The sequence below is a fragment of the Ochotona curzoniae genome, unplaced genomic scaffold, assembly GCF_017591425.1.
Source record: "Ochotona curzoniae isolate NIBS_2020 unplaced genomic scaffold, NIBS_Ocur_1.0 contig_430, whole genome shotgun sequence".
NCBI classification, from domain to species: Eukaryota; Metazoa; Chordata; class Mammalia; order Lagomorpha; family Ochotonidae; genus Ochotona; species Ochotona curzoniae.
Genome location: NW_024466219.1, coordinates 6,566,741 through 6,585,192, shown reverse-complemented (window position 1 = coordinate 6,585,192; position 18,452 = coordinate 6,566,741). Strand labels below are relative to the sequence as shown.

The window sequence follows — 18,452 nt, the reverse complement described above, 5'->3', positions numbered from 1 at the left end:
ATACAGATTCGGGTAATTTCCACAAGTGCAGGAAATGTAAACAATTTAAAACTAACATGTATTCATGAAATTAAATTTGATGCACAGCATGGCTAAGACAAGTCGAAGCAAGGGAGTCTAGGATCTAAACCCACTTTTTAATATTTTTCTTGCACTTACAAATCCATTCACATTGAAACTTTTCATGATAATTTAAAAACTGTTTTTAAAATGAAAGATATATTTTACTTTTATTTGGAAGGCAGTCAGAGAAGGACAGAGAGAGAGCTTTCACAGACTGGTTCACTCCCTAATGGCTGGCCTGGGCCAGGCCACAGCCAGGAGCCAAGGTCAAAGCCAGCAGCCAAGAGGTTTTTCCAGGTCTCTCACATGCCCCAGTGCTTCAAATCAACAGGGAGTTCTCATTTGCAAGTCCTCAAAATTTTACTTTTTATAGAAATATTAATCATTTCTTTTATGACCCAAGCATTAGATGTTATTTTTTCGAGATAGAAAAATAGTTAGTATAGGTTACACTGGTTATCTATCATCTCACAGTTAAGTTAGAGAGAAGCAGTTCCAAAGGGATGACATTAAACGCCATTCACTGGCACACTGCCTCAGTAACATTCTTGTAAAAGTTTCTAGACTAGTGTAAGTGGTGATAAATGAAACTGGCAAAGAACTTCAAATTCTAAGACAGGGTAAGATTATAACAGCAGTTTCTGTTTTACTAGTTACAACTCTATGCTGGATATATTTACATACTAGCTAGGAAAGAAAGCTTCTCCTAGGATTGTTTTTAAAGCAGATTTCCCCAAATATCAATTTAACTGCATTTGTAAAATTTAGAAAATAAAACGTTTATCACTCAAGTACATTCTCTTTATAATGAGGTAATTCTTTTCCATAGGACTAGGTTAAACAGCAACAGTTTATTAAAAACAATACTAACTGTACTTGAGGATCATTACAGATTACAAAATTAAGTGTTCACAATCTGTTCTCCTATTCCTACAACTGTGTATAACTATTATTTTCTACAGTCTAAGAGGTGTCAGTCCTTTCCTTTGGAGTCAGGGTGTGCTCATGCTAGAGGCATGCACACTGGAATGGGTGCCAAGAGACTGGGATCCCTAATTGCAGGTCCCGGAGCCACCCTGGGCTGCACCCCGGCTCTCCCGGAGCTATCCCGGGCCGGACCCCGGCTCTCCCGGAGCCATCCCGGGCCGGACCCCGGCTCTCCCGGAGCCATCCCGGGCCGGACCCCGGCTCTCCCGGAGCCATCGCGGGATGCACCCCGGCTCTCCCGGAGCCATCCCGGGCTGGACCCCGGCTCTCCCGGAGCCACCCCGGGCCGGACCCTGGCTCTCCCAGGCTGGACCCCGGGCCGGACCTCGGCCTTCCAACCAAATCACAAAGTTTGTTTTCATGGTGTGAACACTTGTTTCACCTCTAGTTCTGTGGTTTGAAAAGAGAGCTACTTTCTGTGGTTGCATCTCTTAATTTTTTTCTGAAATCTTACAATAATCCATCTAACCAGACCGACTTAAAACAAGCAATAGATAGTCCTTGATGGATTTAATATTAGTGCCTTGATATACTGCATTTGTCTAAAAGCACTATGAAAACAGTATATAATGGAAGGATATAGACATGTATTTTCTGCTTCATATTTCTATTATGAATAAAAAATTTAGTTTCAGGAAATTCTGAAGAATTTCAGAACTATTGCATAATTCTATGGTTGTTTAGAAAGATTTATTTCTTTTTATTGGAAACTGAGATATACAGAGAAGAGGAGAGACAGAGGGGAAGATTTTCCATCTGATGATTCATTCCCCAGGTGGCTGTAATAGCTGGAGCTGAGCCGATCCGAAGCCAGGAGCCTGGAGTTTCCTCCGGGTTTCCCTCGTGGGTGCAGGGTCCCAAGGCTTTGGGCCGTCCTCGACTGCTTTCCTAGGCCACAAGCAGGGAGCTGGGTGGGAAGTGGGGCTGATGCAATTAGAACTGGTGCCCACATGGGATCCTAGCACATGCAAGGCGAAGGACTTCAGTTGCTAGGCTACCGTGCCAGACTATATGTTGTTTATTTTTAAAAAATATATAGTCTCAACAGAATTTTCATGTATCAAAAATAGTTAACATGAAACTCCATGACTGATAGAACCAGAATAAAATCAATGGCAAAGCCTGTCTGTGTATGTATATGTGTGTCTGTCTATGTAGAGGGAGGGAGTTGTCACTGGCTCTGCGGACCAAAGATATCTCGAGGCAATTCACATTTAAAAAGTGTTACCAGCTTTTGCCTTGAAGGAATGGTTACATATCAAAGCCATCATTAATATGTCTAGTACACTGAAAAGAATATTCTTAATTCCTGTTTCCCAGTTACCCATGAAACAGAATATACTCATAAATTCTCATTCTACTCACTTCCCTTTCCCCAAACACATAAAAGCTTAAGCTGAATCACATAACAGACTATAACTTATTTACCCGAGTTTGATTTATACCTTCAATTAATATTTCAAGAATGAAAAACTGCAATTTCATATGTGAGCTATTTTAGGCAACTGATAAAGTTATGAGGAAAGAGATGAACATTTCAATAGACAGCCTAAATGTGTCTGCCAGTGAAAGGCTACTTGTTTAAGAAAATAATGCAGTTAGTGTAAAGAACAGCGTGTGTGACGCACACAGGCACAGACGAGCTGCTAGCAGGGCCCTGAAATACTGCCTTTCAAATCTCGCCTAGTTTTCTACACAATTTCTTTATCAAAAAAGAATGTTTTGTCACAAAATGAGTCATGGAAATAAGCAGCTGCTGAGAAGTTTACAATTGGAAAACATCAAAATCCACATTTAAATGACTAAAGAAATAATTAACAGGAAAGCAATTTATAAGAGGAAGGACAAAACTAAGGTTAAATGGAGACTCTACCTTTCAGCATCAAGAACGGGGAACTTGAAATGTTGTTTTCACTCATGGAATATAGAAAAGTGACTACATGTTACTAGCTCAAATCAGAAAACAGTTACAATCCTCATACAAAATAAAATATAGTAAAACAAAACAAAAAGCAAACCAAATAAAATTCCTCAGCCAATATAAGCTTTAGTGTTTCAGGAGTTTCAATATTCCTGGTTAATTGTAACAGACTCTACAAGTACAAACAAAATATCCAAACTACAACATCCTTTTCATTGAATAACAAAACTAATGTGAAAGGAACCTGTAAAACTTATTGCCAACCTAATCAAATGCAGCGCAGCTGCCACCGTTGCACGCACAGTGCAGAAGCTCCCAGGTGAGCCGACTTCCATCACAGTTACGTGGTCTGGTGCATCTCCGAGGGTTTGAACATGATCAAGGCTGCGCTTTCCCAGGGATAATGTTTAAGAAAACGCTAAGCATTTCTCCAAACAAGTGACGTGATGTGCATTGGGGTCATCGCTTTGTTTTAAAAATACAAACGAACTCACCAAAATAGCAGAGTTTGACTTTTGCACGGTCTATGGACAGGGAGTTCACGGCGGGAGGAGCTACAGTGTCCTGGCTGTTTCCCAGGACCGAGTGTAGTAGATGAACATTGGGCTAATCTTGCTTTGCCTGCAGCTGGTGAGGTAAGCGTCTCTATGCACACACCACACCACCACGTGTAATGGAACTGGGACTCGGCGGGAAGTCACTGCGTATTTTTGGTGAGCTCACTGCTCGGCGTGGGGCTCTCAGATCATGCTGGTGCTCGTGACTAAATCACACCCAAGGTGAAATTTCGCATCACATCCAGAGCTGCAGCATCAAAGCCACACATATCCAACATGCCCCTGTCATCTGGGTCTGCAACGGTGAAACCATTGGATGTCATTCCACAAACTATCAATTTAGCTGGAATATCCATTTTCTGTGGGGGGGAAAAAAAACAAATCAAAATACATCATTAAGGAATTAAGGAAAAGCAAAAAAAAAAAAAAAAAAAACCTGCCAAAATTAAAACATTAAAATTTATTTCTCTAATACACCTTTTATTATAAACCAGTTTTTTTTTGTTTTAGCCAATAATTTAGGGTCAGACTGAATTTTAGAAAAATGGAAAATCGAATTTCTACCTATTCTATATTTTGATTTGTCCTTCAGAGTAGATTTCTGAGCTGCCTAGGCACTTCGTAGCTCTGAGGTCTGTCAGGACAGTCAGGGAGGCCAGAATTTCCTTTCTTTTTTTTTTTTTTAAATCAGCAAATCAACTGCTGGGAAAATGTTTTGACTACAAGTAAATATAAAGAAGCTATTTCTTTGAGTTTATCAGTATATGGTACGTATAACATGTCCCATGAAACAACCTGTTTCTTCACAGATGCATTTAAGATTAAAATAACTGATTTGTTGAGGCTGTTCCAGACACCATCATGAACTCTAGGTGGTGAAGATTCAGCTCACGGCCTTTCACCCGGAAGGGCTTGTGTAACAGAGCGCCAGGCAGAGTGGGCTCAGAGTGTACCTACGAGGCCTCAGCAATTGAATTTTAACAGGTCCACATGATGCCAAGGCCACAGGTAGGAAGCCAAGCGCCAAGAATCATGGTCCTTCATCAACAAACTCCTTTCGACTTCCAGCCACTGCAGTGACATCTCAGTGCTCAGTATGCCCTGTTAGCAGGAGCTGCCATTGGGGAGCAAGCAGCTGGCCATGCGTGTCATTCAGAAAGCTCGAACGGAAGGCACTAGCTCGAACACAGGTGTGTATGCAAACCTCACACACAGATCTTAGCTTTGCTTTGAATTTCTGTAGTCATTCAGCAGAATTCACAAACACTTTCCCTGGGAACACAAGAAATTGCTTTTAAAAGATAAGGTAAGACATTTTCTTTTCCAACAATATGCTCTGCAAAGGATATTCCTTGTAATGTTTAATGCTGGAATTTATTAAAGTGCCAATAAATTATATGTGTAGGCAATGCTTTCTCTTATTTCAAGTATTGCTGCATGCATTTCTGATGCTAGTTTCCTACAAGTAGGGTGCTGGATGACCTGTAGTGATATTTTGAAAAACACAGTGAAAGAAAATGGGGCTGTGGCTAGGCGAGGAGCAGGGAGCTGGGTTTACCTGGCGATAGTCCCTCAGAGCCACAGCGGGACGGACGCCGCCAGCGCAGGCCTCGCTGCCCGTGAAGACGACGAAGACATCAGCGGCCGTGCCCGTCCTCTGCGCCCAGAGCATCGGGAGGGCGCAGTCCGTCCCTCCTGCGGGGATCTAGATCACAAACAGAACCGAGGACGTCTGCGATAACTAAGTCTTAAAAAAATCAGGACACAGGACTCTTCCCAAAGTCTAACTGCATTTTTTTATTTTGTGTTTTTCATGGGAAGAATCAAGATAAAACTAGACATGACATCAACACAACACAAGGTAAGTACCGTAGCAGACGCCGCACGGCCCCATCGGATGGGTTCTCACCTGATTCAGAGCTGAAACAACCTGAGGCAGGGTCATGTCTGCAGTCACCGCACAGGGCTGCATTCCGTGGGAAAACGCAACCACACAGGGATCTGGCTCTGTGCGGGCGGCAACCTGAAAAGTTCAGCAGTGGCAACTATCAGCAGACTTGTCGGGGAAACAGAACACCTTGAAGTTTGAGAAGAGACAAAGAGGAAGATCTTCCGTCCGGCGATTCACTCCCCAAGTGACCGCAAAGGCCAGAGTTGAGCCAATCCAAAGCCAGGAGCTTCTTCCGGGTCTCCCACACAGGTGCAGGGTCCCAAGGCTTTGGATCATCCTTGACTGCTTATCCAGGCCACAAGCAGGGAACTAGATGGGAAGTGGGCTGCTGGGATTAGAACTGGTGTCCATACAGGATCCCGGCGCGTTCAAGGCAAGGACTTTAGCCACTAGGCTACCGCACAGGGTCCTACAGCATAGTTCCAAAACAGTGATAAAAATTTAGAAATAAGGTGTTACAGTATTCTTTTAAAGATATGCTAGTATAGGCCTGGCATGGTAGCCTAGCAGCTGAAGTCCTCACCTTGACCGTGCTGGGATCCCATATGGGTGCCGGTTCTAATCCCAGCAGCCCTGCTTCCCATCCAACTGCCTGCTTGTGGCCTGGGAAAGCAGTAGAGGACAACCGAAAACCTTGGGACCCTGTGCCCACATGGAAGACCTGGAGGAAGCTCCTGGCTCCTGGCTTCAGATTGGCTCAGCTCCGGCCATTGCAGCTGCTTGGGGAGTGAAACATCGGACGGAAGATCTTCCTCTCTGTTTCTCCTCCTCTCTGTATACCTGCCTTTCCAATAAAACTAAATTAAAAAAAAAAAAAACTATACTGTAACAGTATAGTTTTATATACAGTAATATACTTGTCAAAGTACCTCCCACTAATTCTTAAACTGGTTTTACAATAATCATTTGCAGCAAATTTCATAATTGATCTTCAAAGTTCATAGCAAAATGTCTATCATGAAAAAAACCTACATGGATTTCAAAATTTTTCACCAAAATAAATTTACCTTTAATTTTATTTTCCTTCAATTTTCTTGAAGTAACTCACATATTCATTTCATTTCAAGCTGTACAAACTACAAAAGTCCCTAGGAGTTTGTCTGAGATTTGACTGTCTGGTCCTCAATGACAGGCTCGGGCTAGAACTAAAGTTTTATCACTCATATTAGCCGCTTACTATTTAATCTTAGAAAAATTAAAGTTTCTACGAATTATTGCTTAAACATGCTTTTACAATACACTTAAAATTTTGCTTTATAAACATTATCTTTGCATATAAAAAGTGCCAAAAAAGCCGAAAGACCAAAATAAGCGAACACATAATTCTTTATCATATCTAACTTTACAGTTCTGGCCCATGGTAAACACACTTAGGTTCTTGGATTTTTCTCACCATGCACATTGCTGCAGCCACTGTGCTTGCGCTGAGCGTGCTCCCCAGCACTCTTTGGTTCATAGAAGCACTAACATCCACAGCAAGCAGCAAACGCTTCCCAGTCGGCTCGACCGTCTACAGGGAGAACAAGTTAGAAGCAACCAGGAAGTGTAAGTAAATGATGTCTTGCGAATCACACTTACTTGCCTCAGATACACACTTCTTTTGTAGGTGCGTTAAAATTAGCAAGGAGCTCTCCAAGCCACATCCCCGGGGGCCAGGGACCACATTTACAGGCGGTAGCTTCATTTCCATGTCAGTATGCCAGCCCCCGAAGGGGAATTTCTACCAAACACATTCTGAGCTAAATGGTAACATCTCATTTCCACCTTCCCCTACCTCTTGGTACCTTCTATTCCATTTTCTGTCTTGATATTTTTGCTAATTCTAGATACTTCATCTAACAAATTCATGAAATACTTGTCCTTTTAATGTCTGGTGTATTTCACTTGATATGTTTCAAGGTTTATCTGTGTTATAATAAGCACATTTCATTACGTTTGGAGGCTGAATAATAATTTTACTATATGTCTATAATACATTTTATTCAGGTGTTGGACAGACACTTGATTGTAGCTGTGGACTATTGTGACGGATGTATGACATCAATGGACAAGGATTTGTTAAAGCAGTGATATTCAAGTCCTTTGGGAATGTTCTAGACCTGCTACATGTTACTTCTGAGCACCATTTTACACTGCTGAATTTTGTAAACTGCTTCCTCTTCAAGTAAGACGACCATGTGGACGCCACAATGGCCTGTGAGAGGGAGGCATTATCAACTCCAGCTTTCATGGAGAACTAGCCTGACAAGCCAGCAGTATTACTTGGTGCTGCTGTATAAGCCTTGTAGTTTACTGATGGGTTTCATTATCTATTAGGAACATTTTAAAAATCAGTACTTTTAATTTATAGCTCTGATGTAAATTTCCATTTTAAAAACTATCCAGTCAGATACACTTACCAATTGAGGTTAAAAAAGACTAACCACAAGCACCTCATAGAAATGCACATTTTTAAACTTAGCAAACTTTCAAACAGATTTATCAAAATGATGTGATAAAAATGTTACTGCCCAAAGGTAAGTGAAAAACACTGTCCATCAACTTTCAGTGTGGATTACAGAACCAGCTTCCCATGAACGGAGGAAAAAGAAATGACCAATGTAATCAAGAACTAAAATACGGTAAGGTGTATTAGCCACTAGACTAAGCCCTATGTCATCTGTCTTAAAATAAAAATCGCACCAATACCTTGAATGTTTTATAAAAAGCAGTGTCCAAAGCTTTCAAGATTTCTTCATCAGGGTGCCACTTCAGCTTTCCTCTGAGAGCGTGACCTGTTTTGTAAGTTTCTAGAGCAATTAAAACATGAAGTGGATGTATACAAGCCTGGAAGCAAGACAAAGACAGAAAGCGCAAAATTCAAGCAAAAAATGGTCATTCCGTGTCTCAGACTGACGCTACTACATTTCATAAAGAAGCAAGTGCAATGAGGGAGTCTCCTTCGCTTTACTAGTCAAGGGCAGTGTGGTCCACAGCTCAGCACAGCTTCGCACACCGATCCCATCTCCCAGCTCGGAGCTGACCGAGGCCGTGGGCGGTGCTCACCTTCTGTAGAAGCTGTTCATCGCACAGTTTTTCACACACTAGTGATACTTCTGAGCTGCCTGGTCCAAGCACCGAGTTCGCAGTCATCTTTCCTAGGTTTCTCAGCAATGTGGTCAGAGGCATTTCTTGTAGCAAAGCCTTCCACACCTTTCACAGTAACAGAAACAAAACATTTAGGGGAACATGATTCATTGTAACAGAGCTACACCGAACCTGCATAACACATTCACTTAAGTCTTTTCACTTGGAATTCAGAATATTTTCAGAATTAAACTTTTCTTAATTGATAAAAAATTTATCAAACAAGCTAAATTGATTCTTTAGTAGACTAAAGAAGTAAAGTATATTTTACAATGAAAATGCACGGAATTTTTTTTTAATTAGGACAACGTATGTTCTGGAGTATATGTAATACGAAATCGATACTGACAACTAACTTTGGGTGTCATTGCAGGTTTTCAAAGCAGACATTAATTTTAGGGTTTATCGGTGTCACGCGCCCCTCCCCCGCCCCGAGCGTGGCTGACTCACCTCTCTGGACTTGAGGTGATCCGTCAGCAGGTGCTCCCGACCCAACCTGTGCTCCTCTATCAGATGGCTGACTTCCAGCTCGTCTCTCGTGCGCTTCACCTTCTCCACCGCCTCCAGGTACTTCAACAGCTTCTCCGATTCCACAGAGAGCGCTTTTTCTTTGTATGATTCACGGACTTCTTTCCAGCCCTTTGTAATGTATTTGGTCACAATGGCAAGTCCTTTAACAAGACACATAATTGAAAAGGCAAGTAGAAGTACTACGTCAAACACATTGTATTTTCTGAGAGTGTATAAGGCAGGCTTAACTAGACAGAAGTTTTACGCAGGCTCGAACTCCCTGACACGGGGACTCTGTCTTCCGTGTTAGCATGAATACATTATCCTTTGGTTATCCCATTACTGTACTGTTTAAACATGGCACTTTGCTGAAAACTGAAGCTCTTAATATTCTGAGTAATAAAATCAAAGAGGTTTCTTTTTGGAGACACCAACATTGTAAACTGTGGCTGAGTGTTTACGTCAGGTCCACAAATCTGAGAACCACTGACAATAAAACCTCTCTCAATGAATATCATATTGACTCGGGCCTCTTTCCTGCTGAATAAATTTGTATTTATGAATAAAGGAGATGGCAGGTCCAGACAAGCTGATAGGTCTTTTCAAAGCACTCTTTAGACGTCTTCTCATGCCTTTCCCAAGCGGAAGTGGAAGAACCCAGGGACAATGCATCCCGTATGGATGCCGGCATCCGCAGGCCACGGCTTCAGGAGTTTTACCATGACGCCAGTCCCGTGGCCAAATATTTTTAAAAAGGGAACATAATCATTTTTTTTTTTTTTTTTTACGGTACAGTTCTTTCAACAGTAGAAAGAGCTTTGGATTGAGGGTAGGAAAATCTGGGTTCTACTCTTTCAATAAGTGGTAGTCCTTTTAGGTCCACTTTTTAAAAAGGTAGAGATGAAATCCTAATCTCCAAATGCTCACGATGGCAAGCAGGGAAAATACAGACGTGAAACTGATCATGTGATAGAATAGTCTCAGGACTGTGCAAAACTAAAGACAGCATCTACTGTCAAGCACTTCGGTCAAGTCTTCACTCAGCGTCACTAAAAACATGACGCAAGGAGCTGGAATACAGATTTTTATGTTGTCTTCTGATTTCTCTTTTAGGATTTATCTTTATTGGAAAGTCAGATTTACAGAAAGATCTCTCACTCGCCACTTCACTCCCCGAGTGGCCACAACTGCTAGAATCAAGCTGAACCAAAGCCAGTTTTTATGTCAGTCGATTTCCAAATGTCCACAATTCTTACAGTTTATCAAACTAGCTAAGGGGTTTACAATGTCAAGATGAGGTTTCTCATGGTGTAAGATGTCATTTCTCTCTCTTTTTATAAATATTCATTGATTTTTATTGGAAAGGCTGGTTTACAGACAGAGGAGAAACAGGAAGACCTTTCATCTGCTGGTTCATGCCCCAAATGGCTGTAATGGCCAAAGCTGAGCTGTTCTGAAGCCAGGAGCCAGGAACTTCTTCTGGGTCTCCCACGCAGGTGTAGGATCCCAAGGTTCTGAGCCATTCACTACTACTTTCTCAGACCACAAGTAGAGAGCTTGATGCGAAACGGAGCAGCCAGGATATGAACCAGCATTCATACGGGATCCTAGTGCATGCAAGGCAAGGACCATAGCCATTAGATTACCATGTGCCAGGCCCGTTGTCTTCTGATTTTTAAAAATATTGACAAATAATCCATTCCATATCCCATCTCCATCACTGTGTAGGTCAAAATGAAACACAGCTCTGAGCCAGACTGAGCCTATCTGCTTTGTGAACTCTAAAGTTAGTGCCCATATACAGGAACTTCTAACATACTGTGACTGCTGCTACTTTCCAGATTTTGGCATAAAAATGTCCTTAAGCTCTGGGCTGCTTCAATTCCCATCCTGTGTCCTGGTAATGTGCCTGGGAAGGCAGCAGAATATGGGCCAAGTGAGTGGGCCCGGCCACGTACATGGGAGAAACTCCTCCTGGTCCAGCCTCAGCAGTCATGTCCATTGGGGGAATGAATTAGTAGATACAATATCAAACTTTCTCTATTTACTTCTTCAAATGAATAAATAAGTTTTATAAAATCCTAACTTCTCCATGCCAAAAACACTTCCAACCACGTCATAAAAAAAGAACTCCATACGACAAAGAAAAAATTGGGTGGGTGGGTGGGGGGCTTCTGCCAGGGTTGGGGAAATGGGCCTGGGGACTTGCGCACACTTTTGGGTCTCAGGTGGGTAGGGTCCTAGACCACCGGGTTGGTATGGGCCAGAGGACTCCTACACACTTGGGTACCAGGTGGGTAGAGGCATAGGGAACCAGGCTGGTACGTTGGCATGGTGTGTTGGTGGACTGGGTCTGAGGACCTGTGCATGCTTTTGAGTCCCATGTGGATTGGTAGAGTTCCAGGTTAGCATGCTACCGTGCCATAGCACTGGGCTGGGGAACCCATGTACTTGTGGGCACAGGGCTACAGACTGGTTAGGAGAGGAGGTACAGGAATGTGTGTGGGGGGGTACAGTTGAGGGACTGTGTCATAGCTGAGAAATGACTTCTGGGGACTTCCACTGAGCAGGCCACTGTATCTGCAGGCAAGTGAGGGCGATTTGGAAGGCAAGTGTATCTGCAGGCAAGTGAGGGCTGGAGGACCTTTCGGGTCAGACCTATGCGCCCACCCACACGGGAGAACTGAGCTCGGTCAGTTAGCATTAACTGACTGCCGCCCATTGCTCACCAGAGTACACAAAACCAGGGCTGGGGGACCTGCCTGGCAGGGCTAGACCACAGTATCCGCTAGTGAATTTCCAAGCAGAGGATGGGTCATGTTTGGCTGGACCATGACACTAAGCGACACATGCCTGTGTCAGTACTGGGCCTTCTCGGCTGCTGTAGCCTGTGCGGTGGATGGCATGCAGCTGGACACGGGGGACATGAAAGCTCACTGCGGCCTGCAGAGGACACACAGTACCACAGCAGAGGAAAGAGGGCAGAAGAAACCGGACAGCTCTCCCTGCCAAGCTTTGACAGCAAGTATCTGGGTGAGTGGAGACTCTAAGGTGGACCATGTCATCCGGTGGACCTTGGAAGGATTTACTCAAGCCTGGAGCAACAAAATTAACACCATCTCAGAACTATCAAAACCGCTTAAGCAATACTGTTAGAACACGCTCCACACCGGGGACCTTAGGATGACACTGAGCGGCTGTCTCCCGTCCCTGGGTACTGATGCGGCTAGGCGGCTGGAGTAGTCCCCTCCTCTTCTTCTTCTCCCTCCCCCATCACAGAGGAAGAAAAAACACCAGAAGCACCTGTCCCATGTACTTCCCCTCCCACCTTGACCTGCCCATGCTAATCAAAAGTCTACATAAACACACATTCTTCTTGACTATGCAAACATTATCAAAAACAAATTTATTAAATTAAAAAGTTTTAAAAACGGTACATAATATATATGAAACGACTCATCTCTCTGTGTCCAGTTTTTAGCAGCGTCCTCCATAACAGGTGCTACATGAATACTAAATGGATGCTTACCATGATCAGTATTACAGATAGGATGTTTAGTCACAGGAACTCCTGAGGCTTGCTTTCCTTTCCTCTTCACAAAAACTCAGAAAGCTTGTTACAAAGTAACAGGCATATCTTGGGCCCAGCCCTGTAGCCTAGCTGCTAAAGTCCTCACCTTATATGCACTGGGATCCCATATGGTCGCCGGTTCTAATCCCGGCAATCTGCTTCCCATCCAGCTCCCTGCCTGTGGCCTGTGAAAGCAGTCGAGGATGGCCTAAAGCCTTGGGACCTTGCACCCGCGTGGGAGACCTGGAAGAGACTCCTGGCTCCTGGATTGGCTCAGCTCTGGCCGTTGCAGCCGTTTGGGGAGTGAATTAGAGGATGGAAGATTGTTCTGTCTTTCCTCTTCCTCCCTGTATGAATGACTTACAATACAAACAACAACAAAACCACAAAGTAATAGGCATATCTAAACTTTCAGTGGTTTTCTTTAGTTCAGTGTTCATACTACTCCAGCCCGGGAGTTTCTATTTCTCTCCAGAGTTGGACCATTAATTATGATAGATCTGCTGAGGCTGTCATAGGTTGTCTTCCCACAGTAGAGACAACCACCCCCAGCTTCCATGTCCCCCGGCTGAGTGTTCGGAAGCAATTCACCTGCTGAACTGGTAAGTTCAGCACTGTCTCAGGTAGCCCTTAGGTCGGCATGGAACACAGTCCTGGGAGACGGGGAGGGAAAGGCGGGACGAGTGGGGCAGCCTGGCTACCGCCACCTGCTGGCCGAGAGCTGTTCTGCTAACAACCTTCATCTTCACGCTGCTTTCACAACCCATCATCACTTGAGTGTGCATCCGGTCTGCCGTGATAACTTTTCAAGATTGAGAATATTAACCTGCAGATCTGTGATGAGATTCTTGACCGTTCGGGTCTGGACTGCCTGTTGTCCACGTCCTGCATGCATGTCCTGCCTGTACTCAGTCTGATCCTGATCATGTCTGAATGGATCTATCCGTGCACAATTTAACAATAAATGTGTATTTCTAAAAATGTTACAAAATGACGCCAAAGCAAACATTTCCACGTGCGGGGCGCTCCGTCCCCACCCTCCCCCGAAGCCTTACCTTCACTGGAAGGCTTGAGGTGCGACAGCCGTAACAGATCCTTGTGAGCCCAGCCATTTCTCTGTTTGTATTTCGTAACTGCCAGAGCCAGGGCCATGCCGCCTTTCTCGTTGTACCAGTCAGCGACTGCCTTCCGCAGAGCGCGCCCCCACATGCCACACTTCATGCTCTCCCTCAGATCTTTCTTAAACTGAATGAAAGTAAAGAGATGGCTGGGGACGCGGCAAACTTCAGAAACGGCTTTGAAGGCCGCCTGCTTCGTGCCCGCGTCGGAACACTGGGAGCACACGGCAAGCGCGAAGAGCACGGGCTCCGGCCTGGCGGTCCTGCCCTCCTGACTGAAGAGCTTTATGTCCTGGATCACCTCGCAGCCCCTGCCGTCCTCGATGAGCCTCACCAGAGCCTCGGCTTTCTCCAGGCTCAGTTTCTGCTCTCTGACGGAGTAGGTTCCGCCTTCAGAGCCGAAGCACAGGAAGCGGCGCAGCCTGCTCTCGTCGGTGACCTTCCACCCACAGCCGTCCTTAGAGCTGCCAGGCCGCCTGGCATCCGCGTCCTCCATGGCCGCTGTCCTGCAGAGTACCTAGCAAACAAAAAGCAAAATATCATCATGATTACGTCAACACAACATAACTGTGCAGAGGAAAACCACACTTATTATATGTTTACTGAAATCTGTAACGGAATAGTCTTATTTTTAAAGAGTTTATTTATTTTTATTGGAAAGGAGGATATATGGAAAGAAGGAGAGACAGAGAGGAAGATCTTCCGTCCGTTGGTTCATTCCCCAAGTGGCTGCAACAGCCAGAGCTGAGCCACTCCGAAGCCAGGAGCTCTTCCGGGTCTCCCAGGCGTGTGCAGGTTTCTCAGGCTTTGGGCCGTCCTCAACTGCTTTCCCGGGCCACAGACAGGGAGATGGATGAGAAGCGGGGCTGCCAGGATTAGAACCTGCACCCATATGGGATCCCAGCGCATGCAAGGCGAGGATTTTAACCACTATGCTATCGTGCTCGGCCCCTGTTATGGAATATTTGTAAGATTTTACTGAAAAGGGAGAGTTACGGAGAACGAGACCAGCAGCCAGGGCAGGAGCAAGCGAGAGAGATACCAACACTATTTCCCACCCGATGGTTGGCTCCCCAGGCAGCCGCGCAGGCAGGGCGGACCAGGCTCAGCAAGGAGCCCTGAGCTGCCTCTGTTCTCCCACACATGTGAAGGATTCCAGCACCAGGGCTACCCTCTGATCCCTCCCCAGGCGCTTTAGCAGGGAGCTGGACTGGTGGTGGAGCAGCCAGGACTTTCACAAACGTGCAGAGTACACCGGTGTTGCAGGGAACAGCTTAACGTGCTGTTTCCGAAGCCAACTCACTATGGACTTTGCTTCTGAAAGACTTAATTCTATGTGAAAGGCAGAGACAAGGAGAGACAGAAACTTGTCATCCACCCCCTGGTTCATATCCCGAATGGCCACAAAGGCTGGAGCTGAGCTGATCAGCAGCCAGGAGCTCTGCACAGGTCTCCCATGCGGGTACGGGAGCCCAAGCACTTGGGCCAGCCTCCACTGCGTTCACAGGTCACTAGCAAGCAGCTGGAAAGGAAGTAGAACAACTGGCACGTGAACTGGTACCCAGGTGGGTACCAGTCCTGCCAAAGCCAGGAGCCAAGAGCTTCCTCCAGGTCCCCCAGGTTGTTACAGTGGCCCAGGGACTTGGGCCATTCTCTGCTGCTTTCCCAAGCCATAATCAGGGAGCTGGACTGGAATTGGAGCAGCCAGTGATTAGCCTACCACAGCACCGCTGCAGCCCATCAGACTGACTCTTGCCCCTATTTCACTTTGGCTTTTGTCTTTCAAACCAAATACATATGAGAACAGTTTCCTCTTCGGGAGATGACGTTTTTAAAAAACATTTATTTTGATTGAAAAGACAGATATACAGAGAGGAGGAGAGACAGAGAAAGATCTTCCGTTTGCTGATTCACTCCCCAAGTGGCTGCCCAGCCGGAACTAAGCTGAGCTGAAGCTAACAGCCGAGAGCCTCTTGTGGGTCTGCCATGTGGATGCAGGGTCCCAAGGCTTTGGGCCATCCTCGACTGTCCCTGACTGTTTTCCCAGGCCACAGGCAGGGAGCTGGATGGGAAGCGCGGCAGTCAGGGCATGAACCAGTGCCCATATGGGATAACAGCTAGGCTACCACGTCGGGCCCAGGAGATGACATCTTAAACTGACAATTGCAGCAGTTTTGTCTTAGTTTGACCATGACATTGTGCTGTCCATTTCCAGCCTCTCCGTCGGCAGGTCCACCCAAGCTCACTGGTTTCATGTTGGAAGAACACTGGAGTCCCATAACGCTAGCCCTTGCAGTCACATCTACTTCCCTGCGCCAAGGCCCACCGGCTAGAGCAAGGGTCCCACCCACGCCTCGGGCTTCACCCACCGGCTAGAGCAAGGGTCCCACCCACGCCTCGGGCTTCACCCACCGGCTAGAGCAAGGGTCCCACCCACGCCTCGGGCTTCACCCACCGGCTAGAGCAAGGGTCCCACCCACGTCGGGCTTCACCCACCGGCTAGAGCAAGGGTCCCACCCACGCCTCGGGCTTCACCCACCGGCTAGAGCAAGGGTCCCACCCACGCCTCGGGCTTCACCCACCGGCTAGAGCAAGGGTCCCACCCACGCCTCGGGCTTCACCCACCGGCTAGAGCAAGGGTCCCACCCACGCCTCGGGCTTCACCCACCGGCTAGAGCAAGGGTCCCACCCACGCCTCGGGCTCACCACGGCTAGAGCAAGGGTCCCACCCACGCCTCGGGCTTCACCCACCGGCTAGAGCAAGGGTCCCACCCACGCCTCGGGCTTCACCCACCGGCTAGAGCAAGGGTCCCACCCACGCCTCAGGCTTCACCCACTGGCTAGAGCAAGGGTCCCACCCACGCCTCGGGCTTCACCCACTGGCTAGAGCAAGGGTCCCACCCACGCCTCGGGCTTCACCCACCCCCAGCCACAGCTCACTGTGACAATGTCGAGCGACATCATTGGTCCCTTGGACCGCAGGAAGCAGGCCTGACTTTTAAGTAATTAGTAACACCTAAGGACAATGAAATCGCATTAGAGGCAATTTTTGGAAGCATTTGTTTAAGGATTAGGTATGACTGGTGTCCTTTCCTATAACGCATTTATTTTGAAAATAAGAATCTCAACACACATGATGAAAAAAATACAGGCATTCAAATCAAATTTTATAGTGAGAATAAATAAATGTGCTATATACAAGTGATGGGAACAAAAGAGAAAAGAAAAAGGGAAGCAATGAGTAATGAATACCGAGTCAAATGATCATGCGAGACAGCAGTTCTCTGTTAAGGCGGTCTTACTCTCACGGCCTATGCAGGTATCTTTTGTAGAGCAAACAGCTCAATCGATTTTTAAAATTAGGAAGGATGCCGAGAGAGGTAGTCCCCAAATAAACTCGCTGTAATTCCTATTACACGTATCACTCAACATGGGAGCTCACTGTTCCTGTGTTGAACTGGGCCTTTTTCCTGAAAGTAGGAGAGCCCAGGCCACTTGAGTCGGCAAGGGATCTCGCCCTCCCCACCAGGCTGCACACAGGGCAGGCCCCAGCTCGCCCTCCCCACCAGGCTGCACACAGGGCAGGCCCCAGCTCGCCCTCCCCACCAGGCTGCACACAGGGCAGGCCCCAGCTCGCCTTCCCCACCAGGCTGCACACAGGGCAGGCCCCAGCTCGCCTTCCCCACCAGGCTGCACATAGGGCAGGCCCCAACGCACTGCGCCGAGCAGTCAGCTTGCTCCTGTCCCTGTCACCTGTTCCCACCCAACAAAACCCACTGTGCGCTACTGCCCACTGGAAACACCCCTCTGCTTTTACAGAATAAGGTGCTGCCGGATTCCAAAAGAACAAATAGAAGTCAAATGACACTCTTAAACTTACTTTGGTTGTAATTTTGCTTTTTGACAAAAGATGTCTTTTCCACAGCAATGCAGAAGGAATATTCCACATTTCTACACAATACATCAACAACTGCCATGAAGAGCCATGCGTCCTGCCAGCAGACCCTGCTTAGCCCCTCATGCACTCCTGTGATCCGACTCTCCAGGGTTCAACACAAAGCAGTGAAACAGCTCACACCAGCGACAGCCAGGGCGCCCTTCAATTTGCGTGTGTAAATTCAAGAGGCTCAGACTGTTCAGTGAGAGACGGACGAAGGAACGGGCACCACATGCTACACTACATTTTTCTGTCACTTCGTCTAATACACAAACTAACTTCATCATCGGCGAGGTGACATGACCCTGTGCTATAATAAAAACACCGGGCCTCCGTGCTTGGATCCTGACAGTTTAAACAACGAAACCCTGAGAATTCCCTGAGTGACAGCAGTGTCCTTGTTGTGCTAACAGGGAACTGGTCGGAGGCTTCCAGAAAGCTCCAGGGGAGTGGATTCCTACAAGGAGGGCACACGTGATTACAGCATGGGAACCCTGGCGCAGCCGCACATCCTGCAATGGCAGGAAGTGACACGGCATCCTAGCACGTGTCCCACAATTAATCAACCATGCCAGCACAAAGAAACCCCACTTCAAGCCTCGGGACACCGATGCGCGCTGGCACTGCCCGAGTGCTGCTGGGATCCCACGAGGAGCGCCAGATACTCTGACTCATTTCCCTGCCTTGACTTCATGGGATCCCCGACGCTTA

At 46.4% G+C, this 18,452-nt stretch overlaps 1 protein-coding gene and 1 long non-coding RNA gene across 3 annotated transcripts; both read right to left on the bottom strand.

Annotated features, from left to right (window-relative positions):
- Positions 1-486: 486 nt before the first annotated feature.
- On the bottom strand, positions 487-1,762 carry LOC121159805. The gene is made up of 2 exons (XR_005884446.1): positions 1,343-1,762; positions 487-1,139 (listed from the first exon to the last, which is right to left on the bottom strand). It is a non-coding gene; the product is annotated as an uncharacterized LOC121159805 (long non-coding RNA).
- Positions 1,763-2,029: 267 nt separating this feature from the next.
- RO60 (Ro60, Y RNA binding protein) lies at positions 2,030-13,997 on the bottom strand. Of its 2 annotated transcripts, none has more exons than XM_040985396.1 (6): positions 8,525-9,028; positions 8,168-8,305; positions 6,873-6,989; positions 5,438-5,551; positions 5,087-5,233; positions 2,030-3,887 (listed from the first exon to the last, which is right to left on the bottom strand). In XM_040985396.1, the coding sequence occupies exons 1-6, from the start codon at positions 8,645-8,647 to the stop codon at positions 3,735-3,737; spliced, it is 792 nt and encodes a 263-aa protein (XP_040841330.1). In that variant the 5' UTR covers positions 8,648-9,028; the 3' UTR covers positions 2,030-3,734. The 2 variants fall into 2 exon arrangements, with proteins under 2 accessions (XP_040841330.1, XP_040841329.1); XM_040985395.1 differs by lacking the exons at positions 2,030-3,887; positions 5,087-5,233 and adding exons at positions 9,056-9,276; positions 13,742-13,997 and having other exon boundaries at positions 5,259-5,551; positions 8,525-8,671.
- Between the last annotated feature and the right edge of the window lie 4,455 nt (positions 13,998-18,452).

Bases quoted from the DNA above. Each gene is read 5' to 3' on its own strand.
- RO60 (XM_040985395.1), bottom strand. From the start codon at position 13,907: ATGAAGTGTGGCATGTGGGGGCGCGCTCTGCGGAAGGCAGTCGCTGAC. The intron at 8,672-9,055 runs GTGAGTCAGCCA...TTACTGTGAAAG, and splicing joins ATCACCTCAAGTCCAGAGAG to GTGTGGAAGGCTTTGCTACA. The intron at 6,990-8,167 runs GTATTGGTGCGA...TTCTCCCTGTAG, and splicing joins CTTTTTATAAAACATTCAAG to ACGGTCGAGCCGACTGGGAA.